The 20,383-nt window shown below is 38.5% G+C and overlaps 1 protein-coding gene across 1 annotated transcript in view; it reads left to right on the top strand.

Moving 5' to 3' along the window:
* Nucleotides 1-20,003, top strand: part of agbl4 (AGBL carboxypeptidase 4) — a 334,149-nt gene extending 314,146 nt beyond the window's left edge. Inside the window, exons 12-13 of the mRNA XM_079897316.1 lie at nucleotides 17,637-17,733; nucleotides 19,393-20,003. Coding sequence (XP_079753442.1) covers nucleotides 17,637-17,733; nucleotides 19,393-19,489 — 194 coding nt within the window. The 3' untranslated portion in view covers nucleotides 19,490-20,003. The remainder of the gene's footprint in view (nucleotides 1-17,636; nucleotides 17,734-19,392) is intronic.
* The last annotated feature ends 380 nt before the right edge of the window (nucleotides 20,004-20,383 follow it).

The raw sequence follows: 20,383 nt of genomic DNA, 5'->3' as shown, positions 1-20,383 counted from the left end.
CTCTATTTTTGTCTCATCAGACCACATTCTCCCATTCCTCCTCTGGATCATCCAGATGGTCATTGGCAAACTTCAGACGGGCCTGGACATGCGCTGGCTTGAGCAGGGGGACCTTGTGTGCGCTGCAGGATTTTAATCCATGACGGCGTAGTGTGTTACTAATGGTTTTCTTTGAGACTGTGGTCCCAGCTCTCTTCAGGTCATTGACCAGGTCCTGCCGTGTAGTTCTGGGCTGATCCCTCACCTTCCTCATGATCATTGATGCCCCACGAGGTGAGATCTTGCATGGTGCCCCAGACCGAGGGAGATTGACCGTCATCTTGAACTTCTTCCTTTATCTAATAATTGCGCCAAAAGTTGTTGCCTTCTCACCAAGCTGCTTGCCTATTGTCCTGTAGCCCATCCCAGCCTTGTGCAGGTCAAAAATTGTATCCCTGATGTCCTTACACAGCTCTCTGGTCTTGGCCATTGTGGAGAGGTTGGAGTCTGTTTGATTGAGTGTATGGACAGGTGTCTTTTATACAGGTAATGAGTGGAGAACAGGAGGGCTTCTTAAAGAAAAACTAACAGGTCTGTGAGAGCCGGAATTCTTACTGGTTGGTAGGTGATCAAATACTTATGTCATGCAATAAAATGCAAATTAATTATTTAAAAATCATACAATGTGATTTTCTGGATTTTTGTTTTAGATTCCGTCTCTCACAGTTGAAGTGTACCTAAAATTACAGACCTCTACATGCTTTGTAAGTAGGAAAAGTAGGAAAGTAGCAAAATCGGCAGTATATCAAATACTTGTTCTCCCCACTATATATATATATATATATATATATATATATATATATATACGTTTAATTCAGTGTGTTACTTGAAATTTAATAGCAATTTCTGAGTGAAAATGGTTTCAAAGTAAATCCTACACTGTTTGTTTAGTGTACTATTACATTTTTTTTTAACTTTTAAACTTACTATTAATTAAAAAATCATTAAAAAAAAAAAAAGTATCATGGTTTCCACAAAAATAGTAAGCAGCAAAACTGTTTTCAACATTAATTATAAGAAATGTTTCTTGAGCGAGGTCTGCTACCTTTCACGTCACATCTCAAAATAGTCACTAGTGAAGGATTTGGGACAGTGTGCATTGAGATGAATGGGAACTCTAACAGATAGTTTTCTCCAGTTTTTATAGACTTTGCACACTTCTGTTTCTCTCTGTTCTCCTCAGGTATCTCTGACCCTGAAACCTCCTGCTGTCTGAAAGATAAAATGAACAGATGAAGGACGAACTTCTCATTTTGTTTTGCCTCTCCAAATTTGTTCTGTTTCATAGTGAACTGATCAGGTTTTGGGTCTTTAGATATAGGAACCACAGGTCGTTTTATTGACAGAGGTGTTGAAGAGGAACTGGATCCTGTTGGTTACAAGTTGTTTGTGAGTTGGTTTGTTCAGTGACAAACAAACACCTCACCTCACTACACTGTATCTTCCCTAAAGAGTCTTGATTCAACTAGAACGATCAAGAACTCCACTCTCATTGAATTTTCCCCTTCATGAGGAACATATGGCTGGTGTAAAGACCCGATTTTCTTGAATCGATGCTGCAGCTCCGTAGACAAAAGCCAATGACTTGTGCTGCCGTCTTACTTTCTGAAATTATCTCTCCAATGTTGGTGCACCGAGCGACATACTGGGTGGTGTCACGGTTCGATAATGAAGGCTGAGGTGATTATGTCACACTATTGAAGCTCGGCTCTCTTCCCTGCATTTAAGCTGCATGCCGGTCGTACAACTCCATCCCTTTATTTACCAAGAGCAATGCTTACTCATTGATCTCTTAATTATTCTGGGAATCATTATCAGAGAGCAAGGCTTTGACCCAGTTGGTTGTTAGACGTATGAGACGTCGACTGGCCAAGTCGTGTCGATGAGGATGTGGTGTGAGCGTGTCCATGTGAGTATCTGTGTGTTCATAAGAACATAATGCATATATTTCAGTGTGAAAATAAATTTCATCAACAATCAGGTTGATTTCTAAGGGTTAAGGTTTATCCTGCTTTAAAACCTACGTCTGAGCAAACACTACATGTAGCAGATGTACATTCTGTTTTTTTGATTAGGGGAAATTCTAGGACTTTAGTACCAGTTGGACTCATTTAGGGAATATTTTTTTCCTTTAATTGGAACACCTTAGCAATGCTCAGGACACCACCAAGAATACCCTATCAGTGCCTAGCAAGCTCATAGTAACTGCCATAGCAACCACCAAGAACACCTTGGCAACTGACTAGCTACTATTCTGAATACCCTAGCAACCACTCTGAACACCTTAGCAATTGCTTAGCAACCACCCAGACCACCTTAGCAATTGCCTAGAAACCATCCAAAAAATACCCTAGCAGACGCATAGCAACCACCCAGAACACCTTAACAAACAACTAGCAATACCCAAGCAACCACCTAGAATACTGCAGCAACTGCATAGCAATCATAACAACCAATGCCTAAGAAACCACCAAGAATACCCCAGCAACTGCATAGCAATCACCCCACAAACACATTAACAACCATTGCCTAAGAAACCACCAAGAATGCCCTAGCAACCACCCATAATACCCCTGCAACTGCATAGCAATCATCCAGAAGAACTTAACAACCAATGCCTAAGGAACCACCAAGAATTCCTTAGCAACACCCTAGCAACCACCCAGAATACCCTAGCAACCTCATAGTAGCTGCTTAGTAATGCCATAGCAACTACCCAGAACACTTTAGCGGCTAGCAACTGCACAGCAACCAGCACTGACCAGATGAAGGAATAATATTTAATGAGTACTTTCAACGAATGATTAGTGAAGGATTCACAGCTAAGTTAATAACAGAGGCTAAGATATTAACTATTAACTATAAGATATTGGCCTAAATAGCCATGCCTTTTTTTTTTAAGATAATACTTTCTACAGCAATACAGAACCAGAGAGCTTTTGGGAAATGGTGGGTGATTTTTCAGGGTGTTCTGTGCAGATTCATATCTGAATCTGAGGTTGAAAGCTGCTCTATATGAAGGAGTGAATTCCATGACTAAAAGGTCTCTTTGTGCAAACCCGAGATGTGTGTAGCTTAAGTGCCCTCTAGTGATAGGAAAAGGGTTCGCTGAACTTTACTATGAGCGTGTGTGTGTGTGTGTGTGTGTGTGTGTGTGTGTGCGCGCGGTCATATGTGTGAGCATTTCACCCCTGTATCACTCTGTCATGCACCCAGCTGCTAGACGCTCATATTTACAGGCCTCTCTTGCATGAATTTATTTATTTGTTGGGTGTTTATCTCAGAGCGAGCAGTAAAGCTGCTGACTGATGCCTCATCGCTTTCACTGTTTCTCTCCGCTTGCCTGCTGCCTCGCTGGGCTGTCATCTCCAAGGCCCAGCCGCTCTAGTCGCGGTAATAAGAAACCCATCCATGTAGAATTACTCCACAGCCCTGCAGATTATTTTCCCTTAGTGACAGAGAAAAGATAGAAACAACAAAAAAGTCATAACTTACCTGTGAGGCCTCTCTCCTTGAAACAGCATTTTTTTACCCATCACTTAAAACATCTGTGCCGTGAAGTAGCGACAGGTTAAAGCTGATTGTGGGCTGTGATGTTTATTAGGTGTATGCAAAACACAAGCTAACAAAAAACAAAATGGGAGATTTTCGGTACAAACCTGGAACCGTTTGCATGTTTTAGTGGGAGATCATTTGCACACTCTTTGTCGTACACATCTGGGCACACACACAGACATTTATGAATCTTTAATACTGTGAGAACCACTTTAAATGTTGTTCTCACAAGTCAGTTTTCGACATGTTTCAGTATAATGACAGTTTCTTAAACTTGACTTTCACATGTACAGCCATACACACAAACAGAGGAATATAGATTAGAATGATATTATTAAACATTACATATTATAATAATAATTATAATAATTTTATATGATTATCTATCAAATATATATATATATATATATATATATATATATATATATATATATATATACACACTCACCTAAAGGATTATTAGGAACACCATACTAATACTGTGTTTGACCCCCTTTCGCCTTCAGAACTGCCTTAATTCTACGTGGCATTGATTCAACAAGGTGCTGAAAGCATTCTTTAGAAATGTTGGCCCATATTGATAGGATAGCATCTTGCAGTTGATGGAGATTTGTGGGATGCACATCCAGGGCACGAAGCTCCCGTTCCACCACATCCCAAAGATGCTCTATTGGGTTGAGATCTGGTGACTGTGGGGGCCATTTTAGTACAGTGAACTCATTGTCATGTTCAAGAAACCAATTTGAAATGATTCGAGCTTTGTGACATGGTGCATTATCCTGCTGGAAGTAGCCATCAGAGGATGGGTACATGGTGGTCATAAAGGGATGGACATGGTCAGAAACAATGCTCAGGTAGGCCGTGGCATTTAAACGATGCCCAATTGGCACTAAGGGGCCTAAAGTGTGCCAAGAAAACATCCCCCACACCATTACACCACCACCACCAGCCTGCACAGTGGTAACAAGGCATGATGGATCCATGTTCTCATTCTGTTTACGCCAAATTCTGACTCTACCATCTGAATGTCTCAACAGAAATCGAGACTCATCAGACCAGGCAACATTTGTCCAGTCTTCAACTGTCCAATTTTGGTGAGCTCGTGCAAATTGTAGCCTCTTTTTCCTATTTGTAGTGGAGATGAGTGGTACCCGGTGGGGTCTTCTGTTGTTGTAGCCCATCCGCCTCAAGGTTGTGCGTGTTGTGGCTTCACAAATGCTTTGCTGCATACCTCGGTTGTAACGAGTGGTTATTTCAGTCAAAGTTGCTCTTCTATCAGCTTGAATCAGTCGGCCCATTCTCCTCTGACCTCTAGCATCAACAAGGCATTTTCGCCCACAGGACTGCCGCATACTGGATGTTTTTCCCTTTTCACACCATTCTTTGTAAACCCTAGAAATGGTTGTGTGTGAAAATCCCAGTAACTGAGCAGATTGTGAAATACTCAGACCGGCCCGTCTGGCACCAACAACCATGCCACGCTCAAAATTGCTTAAATCACCTTTCTTTCCCATTCTGACATTCAGTTTGGAGTTCAGGAGATTGTCTTGACCAGGACCACACCCCTAAATGCATTGAAGCAACTGCCATGTGATTGGTTGATTAGATAATTGCATTAATGAGAAATTGAACAGGTGTTCCTAATAATCCTTTAGGTGAGTGTATATATATATATATATATATATTTAAACTTGGAAGCAGGGCTACTGTAATCTTCATAAATTTCAGGTAAGAAATAATCCAATCCAATTTTTCAAACATTTACTGAATGTACCATTTTGATTTTGTGTTTACGATATTATTTGAGGAAGATGGATGTTTGAGGAAAATATCTTGCCACCAGGTAGTTCTGTCATGACAGATCCCTGAGTGTTTGGCATGTTAATGGATATGACAATGTTGATATGTTTGGTCTTGGCGGAATAGATCTGCTATGAAGCTGCTGCAAAGCAAGTCTGGGACTTGCTACTGCCAATACACAAACGATACGCTGCTATGAGCAAGTAAGACATGCTGCTGCTGTACAATATACAGTAGCATACATGAATTACCCATAGCAGATCTATACAGGTGGAGCTGCAGAAGCTGGGGGGTTTCTGAAAGCGTGCTGCAACTGCTACAGAAAATGCTAACCAAGTATTTGAAGGTTGAGCTGTGAGCTCATTGGCTACTCATACGTACAGCAGAAACCAATCAGTAGTGATGGCAATTTCGAAATACTGCTTCATGAAGCTTCGAAACCTTTAAGAATCTTTTGTTCCGCATCAATGGTTTGGAACGTGTATCAAACTGCCAGAGTCACGTGATTTCAATAAATGAGGCTTTATTACGTCATAACTTTTTCGAAACACTTTGAAATTTCAGTGGATCATCTCTGTCAATCCATGAATCATGAGGAGTCAATGAACAAGTGTCTGTGGGTTTTACCTGATCTCTGATCAGTTTTATACATTTGTAGATGTTTTAATTAAACATTAGTAAAATAATTAAATGTTAATAGTCTCTTAATGGCCTGTTTAGCTGAGCCATTCATAGAACAAACAGAACAAACCCTGACGATTGATAAAAGAACATATAGACACTTGATAATCTTATTAGATGATTAGATATTTTCATTTGAAAGATTTTACTTTCAATAAAAAATTTGCAATAGATTTGTAAAAGGTGTTTTTATGCATGTTTGGCCCGGGTTTTTGTTGCATTTACACTGTTCTGACCACTAGGGGTCACTGTAGAGACGGGTGTCGGATTGTTTCGAAGCCTCGACACAATACGGCACATTTGCTTCAACTGTTTCAGTGTTCCACGAAGCCTCGATTTGCCCACCTTTACCAATCAGCTGTGCCCTGTAGAGAATGATGTGATTGCAAGCATGTCGAGTTAAGGACCTGTCTGATTCTGAAGTATAGAGAGGACGTATCTGCGCCATCTAGAGTTTCATGACAGAACTTTGTATTTAAAGTCGGTTTTTAAACTGGGGTCTGCTGAATTTTTCAGAGATTTCAGAGAGACCATTACACTGTAAAAAGTGATTACTTGACTTAAAAGTGAGGAAACTATTTGCCTTAAAATGATTAAGTAAAAAAAATTGAAATTGTGTCAAGTTCACATAACTTCGCATTATTTCTTACGCATGGTTTATTACGGGTTTCCTCATTTTTTTAAGTAAAGTCAACTGATCAATTTTTACAGTGTATTTATTGTGAAAAGCACTATACAAAATATTTTTTTTTATTAAAAATTCATTTGAATTAATAATAATAATATTTTCCAGATAATATTTGAATAATTTCTTTTGGCTTTAGTAAAATGACAACTTCAATAAACTGCCTTTATTTTTTAAGAGGATCGTCATATTTGGGAGTCCTTGGCATTAAAAAGTTTGAAACCTCCTGCATGGTTTAAGATGTTAGTCTAGACTAGAATGGATTTTAGAGGCCAAACAATCGAGGAAAAACTGTACATGGTGTGACTTTTAAAAGGTTATTACGTTGTAGAACTGGGAGAGGGTGTGTGTTAGTTTGTGTGTGGGGCACGTGAGGGTTGAGGGTGTCTGCCTTCAGTAGTGGAAGGGTATTTGCCGTGGCATGTAGTGCAAAGATTGGGGGCAAAGAGGTTACCAGAATGTGACATGCCACTTTTTACAGGCCGGTTGGCAGGTCTATGGAGCGTGCAAATTATCAGCAGAGACCTTTACAGACATGACTTCACTCCCCGGTAAAAACGAAAACACTGACAACATTATAATTACCTGCAAAGGTATTAATTCACCTTTCCTAACCCCACTAAACAAACACGCACTCATACACACATGCATAATGTACTCCTAATGTTGACAGTGGCACCACCTGGATAGAGATCTCACCATGTACCATAATGCGGCATTCATGACAAAAGACATTGAAAGATCCTTCAGTCAAATGGCTCAATTTCTCACATTTTTTGCTTCACCTTTTTCTCATTATAGAATACTGAGCATATCGGGAATATTGAGCAGCGGCACTGAGGGAATAATTTTGCACATTTAACGATTTAACCACCTGTAATGTCGTGCGAAACTGAAGAAATTTATGATGGATGCCTGACTCGGTCGCTGTTAACCTGTAACCGATTTTTTTATCATCGTCACAGCATCCCCCAGGCGTTATAAGCTGGTTAATGCCTGTGGCGGCAAGGTACCTCTGTAAGAAACAGCTGCAGGTGGTTATGACTTCTTATGAATTTAGATTGACAGCATAGAGAGTGGTTTGAAATGACCTTTTAGTAAGACAAGCCCTGAATGAATATGTGTACATCTGCTATAGCACTATAAGGTCTTGTGTATTATCTAAACCAGTGGTCTCAAACTCAATTCCTGGAGGGCCACAGCTCTGCACAGTTTTGCTCCAACCCTAATCAAACACACCTGATCCAGCTAATCAAGTCTTCAGGATTACTAGAAACTTCCTTGCAGGTGTGAGTTGGAGCTGGTTGGAGCTAAACTGTGCAGAGCTGTGGCCCTCCAGAGTTTGAGACCACTGATCTAAACCAAGTTGTTACTTTACACTCATAATTTACTTGAATAGGCCTACCTTAGCGTTGAACTTGTGAAAATAAACATCATAAAAATTTGAAAATTAATATTTAATAATATACCTACTTATTATAGTTTGTATAATATGTACATTATTTAATTTATCAAAATTTTGTACATAATATATTTAAAGGGGTCATGAACTGGATTATTTTATTATTTTATAATGTTTCCTGGGGTGCCCTGTTAGTAATGTTAGTATGATTTTTACATACAATTTTTTCATAATTTAGAAATAAAAGGCATTTTTCCAAGCCTGATTTTAGCCTCTGATTTGAACGCTCTGTTTGAAGAGGCGTGTCTGCAGTGAGACTTCAGTGTAAACGCCCACTGCTGTGATTGGCTGGCATGTTTGCATATGAAATAGCTAGCATTACATGTGGAAATCTCTCAAATACTTTTACTATGTTTTTACTATTACAGCTATCGAGATTACCAAATCGTGAGAAGTTTTTAAAGTATTTAGATCTATTCCATCACATGAAAGTTTGCAGTGATGAGCATTGATCAGATGACAGTCTGTTGATCGCGTGAATGAAGAGATCTCATCATTGCAACGCAATTTCTGCACTCTCACGAATGCTTTCACCAAATAACAATGCAAACACGATGTAAATACTATAAGAGCTTCATTGTGCTGTGTAACAGCGTCATTGATTTCATAACGAGTTTTGGCAAGTGTCCAGATAAACTCGCACTGTGTGATTGACAGCTTGGGCGATTGGAAAGGGAGCATTCTTTGATCGCTTTCTGTGTATAATTTAATCACAGTTTAAATAAGATTATTTTCATCCTACTAAGAGAAACGACGTGAAGTCACTGATTTCATTTACTAATGCATAAACAGTATTGAACGATTTTGAGAGATAATCTGTCTGAACTTTAATAGTTATACATCAGAAATCACTGATCACAGATCAGGCAGTAGAATAAACATGATTACTTACATGTTTGTGGCGTTGCTGGCAGATCCATATCGTAAAAGTCTGTTTCCAAAGCCTGTGCTGAAACTACGAATTACCAAATAATCCACAGTGAAATGTACCGAATACAAACAAATAATGCATTGCTGAGACATTCACATAGTTGAAAAACAAACAAACACTATTCTAGAATTAGTATCCTTTGGAAGGTAATGGTATTGATCCTGTGTCGATCTTTACTTGTTCTCATGTAACTATTCACGAACGCTCCAGTGGGCGGCGCCAAAGACGCGGTGATGTAGACGTAGGCGTTGATTTTCTTCTGCAAAGGCGGTCTTTCGCTGCCCTGTGACGTCTCCACTTTTTAGATCCTGTCATTTTCTGGCCTTGGTTGCAGAGGTTTGAAACTTACAGGGTAATTTTATAGCATTAACAAACTCTTAACTGTCCAAAGATCATGGCAAATGTTATTCTCAGTTCATGACCCCTTTAAATTATTTTAATGTGACCCTAACATTTTTTTTGTTGTTAATTTATATTGTTTCTTAAAATCCAAAATATTTCTAAATTACTTCTGATTGGGAATCACTGAGCTATAGGACAGCCCGAACTGTTGTCAACCATCAGTTTAACGAAAGATATTTACTTTTGTTAGTAACCTCACTTTCCTCATTTTAACTGCAATCATTTTCACTTATCTCCAACCAAACAACTTAATTGATGAGGGATAATGGGATGCTTTTTGTCCAAGTCTTGCTGTTCCAATTTCATTTGAAAAAGTGGGAGAGAAGTTCTGATGACGTTTCATCATTAGAGTGTCGAAAGCAGGTGAGCGCCGAGTGAGTCTGGGATCTCGTTCAACACCCAGCTGGATGCTTTGATGGAGCGAGCTCACTCTGTGACTTTCAAATCACTTTGTACGGATGTCTCAGAGCTCACCGTCCTAAGAACTTCAGAAAATGCTGAGTAAAGTTTGGTTTGTTGAGTTTAGCAGACATCTGTGGTACAGACATGCTATGGCTGGTGTGCGCTGTCCGTGCTGGAATCCATTTTAATTGCCCTTTTCTGAAGATGTTTGTCATGGCATAATCAAAGTTTGCTTGGGGATTTATTAAAATTACAGTAGCAAGACCGTGTCATCTAATGGATGAAATTAAGGATTTTTTAGCTGTACACGTCATAAGCGAGAGGAAGACGGATATTGCGCCTTTGTGTGTACATATGTAATATGCTGTACGTAGTAAACTCATCAGTTTCACTTGTTTATTTTTAAAACTACTATTTTGAACCACTTGCATTGGTCTGAAAAACTAATAGTTTGTTGTTCAATGATTAATCAGTTAACTTTCTATGTGCCTAATTACGGTAAGCTATCTACCAGCAAGGGCTAACTTCTCATGTTAACCAGCCCAAACCTGACAAACTGATCAAAGTAACTGATAATTTCTCTCAGATAGTCTATATAGGAATGTTGTTCCAGGACCAACAAAGGATTATCCAAAAACATCTCCTATTGGCAAAATCACGTCTGTGTGAAAATTTCCATGACATAATCAAAGCTGTGCTTTAGAATTGCGATGGCATTTAAGGGTTTGGTGTTTGAACAAAACAACATGTTAAGATTAAAGCTTAGCTTTTAGGTAAAGATTAGCATTAGGCTTAATGCTAGACACCTGACATGGAGAATGTTTCAGAGAGACATTCACAATAATCTTGCCTCTGCCCTTTGCCGTCTGACAGGTTAACAAGTCTTCTACTTCTCGTCATCAATGAAAGGAGAGAGAAGGAGCGTGAGAGAGAAAAAACGCGCTGTGTTATGGCGACTGTGCCATTTTCTTTTGTCCTTTAGGCTACAGACGGCTACTGAGAGAGCTGTTATCCCTGGGCTAAGCTATAAAAGTCCCACTCAATCAAGCACCGCCCTTCAATGTCAGACGCTTCGGTTTGGACCCAGCAAGCTTAAATGTTGCAGTGCTGTCTTGAGAATGGCCCGTACATATGAAGTGATCCAGCACAATGTCAGATCAGACAGCTGCCTTAAACATCAGTCGTAGCCTGTTGATCCTCAAGTTAACTGCCAATGACTGACATGAGATCAGCCGAACAATAGCCTGATTGGCAGAAGTGCAGTAAAGAGAAGGGCTTATTCTGAATACCAAATAATAGCATTTCAAACGTCAGCTTCAGTGTAGTTGGCTACTTTTTGTTATCTTGTATTGAGAATTTTTTTTCATTTAAAAACTTGACTGTATTTAAATTACTTAAAAATGTGAGTAGCTAATAGCTTTCAAAGTTGCTTTCTCTCTGCAATGCACTTAATGCCTCATTAACTGTAGCATGTCTGCAGCAGTGATAAATTAAGATTTTAATTACTTACTATTATGAACACTCAAATGGACAGTTCACCCAAAAATAGAACTGTCATCATTAACTCATCATTTACCCACCTAAACCATCAGCCAAAAAGTATAAAACAATGATCTGACTGAAAACAGACAACTGATGTTCCTGATGCAACCGATGATTGCATTATAGCATCATTCCAAGCACTGAAACCAAAAATGAAATTTCTGTCATTGTTTACTCTCACTCATGTTGTTCCAAACCTGTATGACTGACGTCGTACATAAATCTTGAAAAAAAAAAATCATTTGTCCATACAACCACAATGCTTTTAGGACCCCATTGACTTTCATTGTATGGACAAATAACAGTTGAAAAGCTTTTCAAAATGATGTTACAGAAGAAAGAAAGTCATAGAACATCATGAGTAAGAGTAAACAATGACAGAAATTTCATTTTTGGTTTCAGTGTTTGGAAAAATGTTGTCTGTTTTCAGGCAGATCATTGTTTTTATACTTTTTGGCTGATGGTTTAGATGGGCTTAGATGGATTCAGTGTTTTCCAGTGTGAGTTAAGAAACTTCTAATGGTCATGAAGGAATGGATATGTTTCTCTCTCGCTCTCTATCTGTGGAGTAGATTGTCTTGAGAGGTCATCAGATATCGGAGCAGTGTTCTGGTCTTTGAGAGCTTTATGGCATGAAATGGATTTGATTGTGTGGGTGCAGATGGATCCGGCCTGTGGCTAATCCAGCCACTGAACCTCTGCATTGCTCTTAAAGCCAATACTTCATACTAGAGTGCTTATCTCAGCCCTTTAGCACCACTGCCCATGGTCATCTCCTCCCTATTAACACTACAACAGGGCCGTCTCTGATGGGAAAATGGCAGTGAGTGGTCTGCCAAGTTACATTGCGTATACCGCAGACTGTCTAGATGCATGTGTGTGTGAGACACATTGATGTATTTGATTAAATTCATAGATGCACTTGAAGTGTTGATGCACTTATGAAGCATTATTAAAATTTCCTGCTCGGATTCCTGCCAAATGAAATTCCAAAGCCTGTGTTTGTCCTCTACAGCAGTTAACTTCATTCTCGCCCTACAAAGGCCGGACAAAAGGTCCTTACTGGGAGTTTGAGCAGCGGGGAGACAATGCCTGCGTGCTTTATGTGCTCTTGTTTACCGTTTTAATTAGCATTGTTAATTGGCACTTTGTGACACCCTGGTGACAGGCCTGTCACTCCACTGTATTGATGCCACTCTTGTCCCTAATTTGTCTGCTTGTTAACACACGGCCGGCTCCAGACCAGGGTGCCTTGTTCCTTGTCATTGGGCCATCATTGTCCGTTTGTCTGTGTGAGAGCCTTTGCGTGCAGATACACAATCCGGTAAACAAATTATTTGTCAGGCCATGGAAACGTCCATCTCCTTCTCATCTCATCAGCCCCTTGGAGACCCGTCCTTGAGTCGCAACAAAGACGACAATCGATCCAAACATCCGAGTGTTTGGCGATGACATTAAAAACCTCACACGCACCAATGACACGGACTGCTTAACCCATTTAAGCCCACGGGAAACTGAAGTCGCAGAAGGCTCTATACCTCAATTTGTAAATACTTTTTTTAGCTGTCTTTAGGAAAAGCTTTTGAAAAGTTGTCATGCATGCAATATTGAAATCAAGAGCAAAACTAATCTCAATGCATATATCAGTTTCTGATGGAATTTCTATGTAGACTTCATTGAATTAGCCGTATTTTAATCAGGTTTACATGAAAAACACTTAAAAATTGCACAATATGCTGCACAGTATGAAGACATATCTGGGAAAAATCTGGGCATATTAATATGTTAACTGAAACCGCCAGACTTTTGCAACATGGTGTGAAGAGCCCTGCTGAGATTTTAGACTGTAAAGCCTTTTGAACTGTTGTATTTTTATTCATGCGTATAGTAAAAATATATAATCTGCTTTATATTTAATTATGCAGATGACAAAAACATAGGAAAATATGGCAGAGGTTATCAAATTTGGGGCGAGATTTTTTGTTTATGGTATTAAATGTTTTTAGCATATTTTTATAGCGACTCCCAGATATAAAATATGCAGCTTCTCTTAAAAAATGATGTGAAATGTAGGCTAAAACAGATACAATGGTGAACTCAGCCAGTGAATACGCAGAAGAATCACTGACTGAGTGCCCTAAAACAGCTTATTTATTTATTATCTTGATTGCATTAAGGCCAAATACGTTTCACGTTGGATGAGATGCGTGGAGATGTGGGTGACATGTTCTCTTTCAGATTTTTTAACTGAACGGCTTGTAACCTCTTGGAACCCCTGACAAAATAGTCAAATGTTAGTTTTCTTGAGAACGCATGTAATTTTTTATATACAAAATGACTGAAAACATGTGGTTATATGGTTATTTTCATTTTGTTAAACTGTTTACTTCCTCCCATTTATTATAATTCCTCTCACATCAGTGATTAATCGTGAAGCGTAATTCTGCCTTGTGATGTTTGCAGTCTGGCTTCTGTTTTGCAATCGTGACCACTTCACCACACGATGCCTAACCTTCATGCCTCATTATTATGCAACAGCTCTCGTCTACCGTCCAGGTGGAACGGTGAATTTAAAAAAAAAATTCCAGCCCTCCACAAGCCACATCCCACGTTCTGGCAGTACCTCGCATTTCCCCCTGCTTCCAAGTTGTTCTAGGCATTCTGGTTGCTGCTGGGATGTGGCCAACAGCCAATCAGAGCGCAGGAGAGTCCCGCTCACAGCTGTGATGCTGATGAAGTCTTCTCCTCTTCCTCATCACATATTTCCTTTTTAAAATGGGTATGATGTGACATCACAAGTGGAGAGGCCATCTGCACACGGCAGGGTCTCTGGCTATTTCTGTCAGGGCTCCACGTACGCACACAGGCTGGAAGAGTTTCTGTTTATAGAGGGGAAGCATGAAACTTTTCACGAGGTCAAAGCAAAGATGTCATGGTTGAGAGAGATTTGAGGCTTTGGCGTAAATGTTTAATACTTCTGCCAGACTTGGGTCGCAAACCAAAAATGGGTTTTGCTGGTCTGTTCTATTCTGATAAGTTCTAAAACAATGCTGTTATAAAAAAAAACAAAAAAACGATTGTTATTATTAGCATTATTATTTTAAAACAAACAACTTTTCATTTATCATAATAGTATCTTTGTTATTATTATTATTATTATTATTATTGTAATATTTCAAAAAAAATCTTTCATTTTGCACAGTATTATTGTAATTATTTATTACTATTATTATAATTTTCAATATTTCAACATTTTTCTTTAATTTTCTCATAATAATATTATTCAGATTATTTAAATTAATTTTTATTGTTATTTTAAAACAAACAACTTTTCATTTATCAATATTATCTGTCATTATTATTATTTTAATATTTAAAATAGATTTGTCTAATTTTGTCATGAAAATATTATTTTATTATTATTATTATTTTAAAACAAATCACTTTTAATAATACTTTTTAACAATAAGCGCATAACTCATATTATCTTTATTAGTACTAGTAGTATTAGTTTTATTTCAACATTGTTTTTAATTTTGCATCATAATATTATTGCATTGCTATTTTAAAACAAATGACTTCAATTTAGCTGAGTATTATCTTAATTTTAAATTTTTATTATTATATTTTTCAATATTTCAATTTTTTTTTTTACATTTTCTCAATAATATGATTTGAATTATTATTATTATTGTTATTTATTATTATAATAATTTATTATTATTATTCACATTTTGCATAAAAGGCAAAACCAGTTGAGCATTTTCTTGATATTTGTTATGCTATTTCTTAATCAATATGGTGCACTTTAGAAACATAACTGAAATGCCATGTCATGCCATGTCTTCTGTGTCATCCTTTCAAAGTGAACCGTGCCATCTTCCCTGCCTGGCATCCAAAAATAGCTGTTGTTTTTGGAGTGTTTGCAGCCCTGGCCAGATGGGGTGTGAAGACATGGGCTGGAGTCATGGAGAGAGTTCCCATCATCCCGCTGGGTGAGGGATGGAACCCAGAATGACTCCATACACTGCAGTGGCTGTCAAGGCCACAGAGAGCAGGGGGGTGATGAGCAAACGGCTGGATCCGAGAGCCCAAATGGAAGGTTTAAACACAGATGCTTTGACCTCTCTGCTAATCAAGGTCATGTTGAGCGCCTGTTTATTTCACTGACAAATGTTCATATTATATTTGGCGATTGATGCGGTTATGAATAACTCAGTAGTGCATAAGTAAATCAGTCTCGAATATGGACTGAATTGTCATTTAGGGTGCGAATATGTGCGTGTCATTTACATGCATGAGACATGACAAAGTCTTTAGGTGGGTGCGTTCCCATCAAAGAGGGATTGTTTATGAGTTAACAGCTTTGGATAATAGGATTCCAGCCATGGCCTCGGGATTTATGTGGCCAGGGAGATTTTTGACTGTTGGAAGAAATTGGAAAAATAAAAATAAAAAACGACTGAATCGCTTTGCACCTTGTTTTTCTTCCAGGGCTCTTGTTTCACTCCAACAGCCCTGACAGTCAGACATGTCATCTCAGAACATCGGTTAAAGGCTGACAGCCAAAGGTGAAAAATAACACCTCTCTGTTCATTCATCAACAGTGTCCGGCCCCAAAAGAGCAGACGGTTAACCACAACACACAGCTGGAGAAAACCTTCCTTATCAGATCATGATGGAACATCTATTCTGAGCCAGTGTCCCACAACACAGAGATCCATCACAGTCCATAACACACATCACACAATCACGCGTTTATTTGAAATCTTCAAATGCACAGTTTAAAGGCCTATAAAATGAAACTTCTGTCATTTGATCCAAACCAAATATAGATATTTAAAAAAAAAAAGTAATGGATTCTTAAAAAAAACATGCTAAAGCAAATGTATTTATATGACTCCTGCATTATATTTCCTATATTTTGTGAGCAACATACACAAATGTAAGCTATGATAATATTCAATGAGTCAGTGAGTCAAACTCGAAAACCTTATCAGTCCTAGTGAATCATTCAGACCACTTTTGTGGACAAGGACCTCCACAAAACAATAATTTGTTTAATTGGACATCATCACTTTTCATGTATTGCCAAAAAAAAAAAAAACCTATAAAGATGTTTGGTTCAGTCTGTTCTTTTATGGCATCAGAGGAGTCATATGAATTACTTTTGTGAAAGCTTCAGTCCGCATTATTTGTAGTTGCATGGAAAAAATGGCCACGCCAGTGCATTATTTGAAACTTCTTTTGTGTTCCATGGAAGAAAGAAAGTCTTGGTTTGGAACGACACAAAGGGGGAGTAAATGATGACAGAATTTTCATTTGTGGATGAACTATTCCTTTAGGTTAAAAGAAAATGATTTCCGTTTAACGTTCGCCTGGCTTGTGGTTGTTGGATTTAAACGGCTCCCACTCTTTCAGCTGCATTGTAAGTGCCCTCACAGCTCTTTGATGCAGTGCTTTTGGTAATTGATGTGCTCTGTAACGTGGGCACGGTGGAAAAAAAGGCTTGGGGTGGGGGGGGGGGGTGTTGTGGAGTAGATGCATGAATTTAAATAAAGCTTTGGATGTAAGTAACTGCAGGAATGAGATGCATTTTTTTTTTCTTTTTGGCTGACTTGACTGAGAGGCGTTTGATTTATCCTCACGAGGAGCTGAGCGCTGGCTCGCCTGTCCCGCTTATTTACTCTCCGCATTGCTCTGCTGGGTATTGGCCAGTTATTTACTGCAAATGGTCGCGTTGGTGCGAGATTGGAGAAAATCGGGCTCTTATTTATTTATTTATTTATTTTTCAATTAAAAGTGGCACGTCAGAACAGAGATTTAAAGGTTCCGAGGGATCCGACGCTCTAACCGTGCCGGGGCCTTGGAGGCATTCCAATATTGCTTTGTTGTCGACTGTCTCTTTAGGAATTCAGAGACAGGCTGCTGGAGTGGGATCAAGGTGTTTGACTCTAAAATTCCTGCACAGTTTTTACCAATGACTATAAAACTGTCAAAAGACTAATATCTATGCATATGAAGGTCACTTTATATTTAGTTTTTTCTAATCAAAAAAACAACTTGTGTAGTTTTGTAGATCTATCAGTGTTATCTGTGTAAAGTGTTCTGGAAGGCCCCTTAATTTCCTCTCACAGACATGAAGCTGGGTAGAAACGTGGCCCGGACGTTCCTAGATTACTACAAGCTGAACAACCTGACAGATGAGAGCAAGCAAACAGGACACATTAACTGGTGACTAATCTTTTGTTTGGTTTCCTTATTCATATGAACATCTCCTTTTAAATAGCTTCAATTGTTTGATACCAATTATGGCTAACTTTCATGATTTCCTTTAGTGTTCACATTATCTCTTATGAGAGCAACTAAACTGTTTTGCTTCTGAAAATTCTCCTACTTCAGTTTTCTTTATAAAAAAAAAAAAATATATATATATATAAAATTTTATTTTTATTTTTTTATCTCTCAAACCCCCTGCAGTTTCCTCATGAACAACCAGGGGTTCCTGCTTTAAATGATCATATAAATGGGATTCACTTGGGAAAAACATATTATTTTAAAACATATTACACTATATTCGCCACGCACAGTCCTTCACCGCATATTAATTAAATGATTGTCTCTTACTAGAAATCCTGTCACACACTTTATTTTGTGTATGGTTGTCTAGAACAGAAGTTCTCAACTCTGGCCCTCGAGGTCCACTTTACTGCATACTTTAGATCAAACTCGCCTGCTGTAAGCTTTCTAGTAATCCTGAAAACCATGATTATTTTGATAGTCCACTTTAGACAGTCCACTAACTATAAGTAACTTTGCAACTACATGTCAACTATACATGTCAACTAACTCTCATTTGAGTATAAGTTAAATGTTAAATTAGGGTTAGGGTTAGTAGAATAAGTTGACATGTACTTGCAAAGTTACTTATAGAATGTATTGGGGGACCATCAAAATAAAGTGTTAGCAGATATTAAACTCTTTCCCCGCCATTGATGTAATTTTCCGTCATTTAAAGGGGAACTATGCAGTTTTATTAGCTTAATTTGCAACTTTGTAGAGGCAACTTTGCACAGTAGAGAAATTACCGTATAGACAGGAGGAGAAGCTCGCGGGCAATCGGGGGGACGTGGAGGCATAAAGTCAGATAAATTCAAGAATACTTACCAAAAGTTGCTCCTGCTCCTAGCTCATGGACAGCTCCTACTCACACTCTCCGTCTCTGCAAGATTCGGAAGGGAATGATTCAGATTTCTCTTGGCACAGCTACTAGAAGACTTACAACTGTCAGACAGGTTGCTCACGTCACATCTACGTCATCAAGCTCAGTTTGAGTCTGCGCAGTACGCTCGGCCATCAGGAAGAGAGTGCTTCTAATTGACTTCACGGGTCTCCGTCGAAGTCTACGGGGTCGCAGTGTCCATTTCTTTTACTGTCTATGGCAACGCTTCCCTGGCATTGACAAAATGTTATGGTTATTTTCACTGTTATAAGGTAGGGGGTGGTGTTACACATCTTCTGAAAGAGTACAGAATCTCTAGATCCAAAAAAAAAGGAAAAATAGATGCAGAAACAAGCGATAGAAGCATTGCTTATGCACATGTAAGCTCACGTGATCATTAAACAGCATATAAATCAAAACTGTCTAACGTTACCGAAATGTCGAACCCAGGAAGTTTGTGAAGGTTCACAGGAAGGTTCACAGTCCCAGTCACAGTCACAGGATGGGACTGTGAAGCTTTGGGGGTGTTGATCTACTCCATCTGTTTTGACCATCGTTATGGATCTGATCCGGACGTAGTCTAAACAAAAATGAGATGAGAACCCAGATTTGAGTCTAGAAACAATTCTGATTCTGACAAAACTCTAATAAACATACTTTATGTCTTTCAGCACTTCCGATGGAACATCCACCAGTCATCAAGGAAACACTACTGGAAATGGGAAGGTGAAAGGGGACAGAAAGCCCCATGGAGTCAGGGATTACTAAACACACATGTGGGAACGGGATACGGTTCCTCGGTGAGACATTGTGAACAACAGTCCTCTTGCAAATTACATTTTCATATCAGCCCACAGCAATCTACCAGATATTTTTTTGTGTACGTTTTTATGTGATGATAGGACTCAACGACTGTGAATAAGTCTTCAGTATTAATTCTCACTTGTGAGATATTGCACAGAGAAAATATCAAATGTAAATTATCCCACCGGCTACATTTATTGCTTTTTCAGTGCTTTGTTGAATACCAACTATTTTCTTTGCCTTGCTCTTGGAGTTGCCTATTATAAGTGCAGAAATTGTTTTTCACTCAGCTGTACTCATTCTGATAAAGTGATTACTTTTATGAATTCTTTAATTGTCTAGATAGTCATCTTTAGTTGTTTGTTCAAATCTGAATGCTTGAAAATTGCTTAAATATAAAGCAATTGACCTGTAATGTTTTATTATATTCATGCTTTGTGTTCAGTAATTTGCATTTAATAAAGTGATAAAAAATGTTTATCTATTTATTTATTATTTCTTTTTTTGATAAAAATTGCTTTCCAGTGTCTTAAGTGCTTATATTGAGAACCAGCCGAAGTCATTTTGAAATGCTATTAAAAAACAATGCATTTTTAATCCTCTCATCATAGTCTCAAGGCGATAAGCATCAACATATTTTTCTGCTGTTCACCAAAGTTCTCTAATACGGAGTCTGTTAAGCCTGTACCAGTGTTTCCAAACAAAGTCTGATCTGTCCACACTCAACAAACGCTCACAACATAGTGTGAGGGGGCCAAAATACAGAATGGCTCAAGCTATCATTCAAGAAGTGTGAAAAGCAGCATGTATTTTTCAGGCCAGTCATTCGGAATAACTGAGGCAATCCGTCAGAAAAGG

The sequence above is a fragment of the Squalius cephalus genome (genome assembly GCF_949319135.1).
Source record: "Squalius cephalus genome assembly, chromosome: 16".
Lineage (NCBI taxonomy): Eukaryota > Metazoa > Chordata > Actinopteri > Cypriniformes > Leuciscidae > Squalius > Squalius cephalus.
Note: the sequence above shows the minus strand (reverse complement) of the source record. Positions and strands in the feature narration are given on the sequence as shown.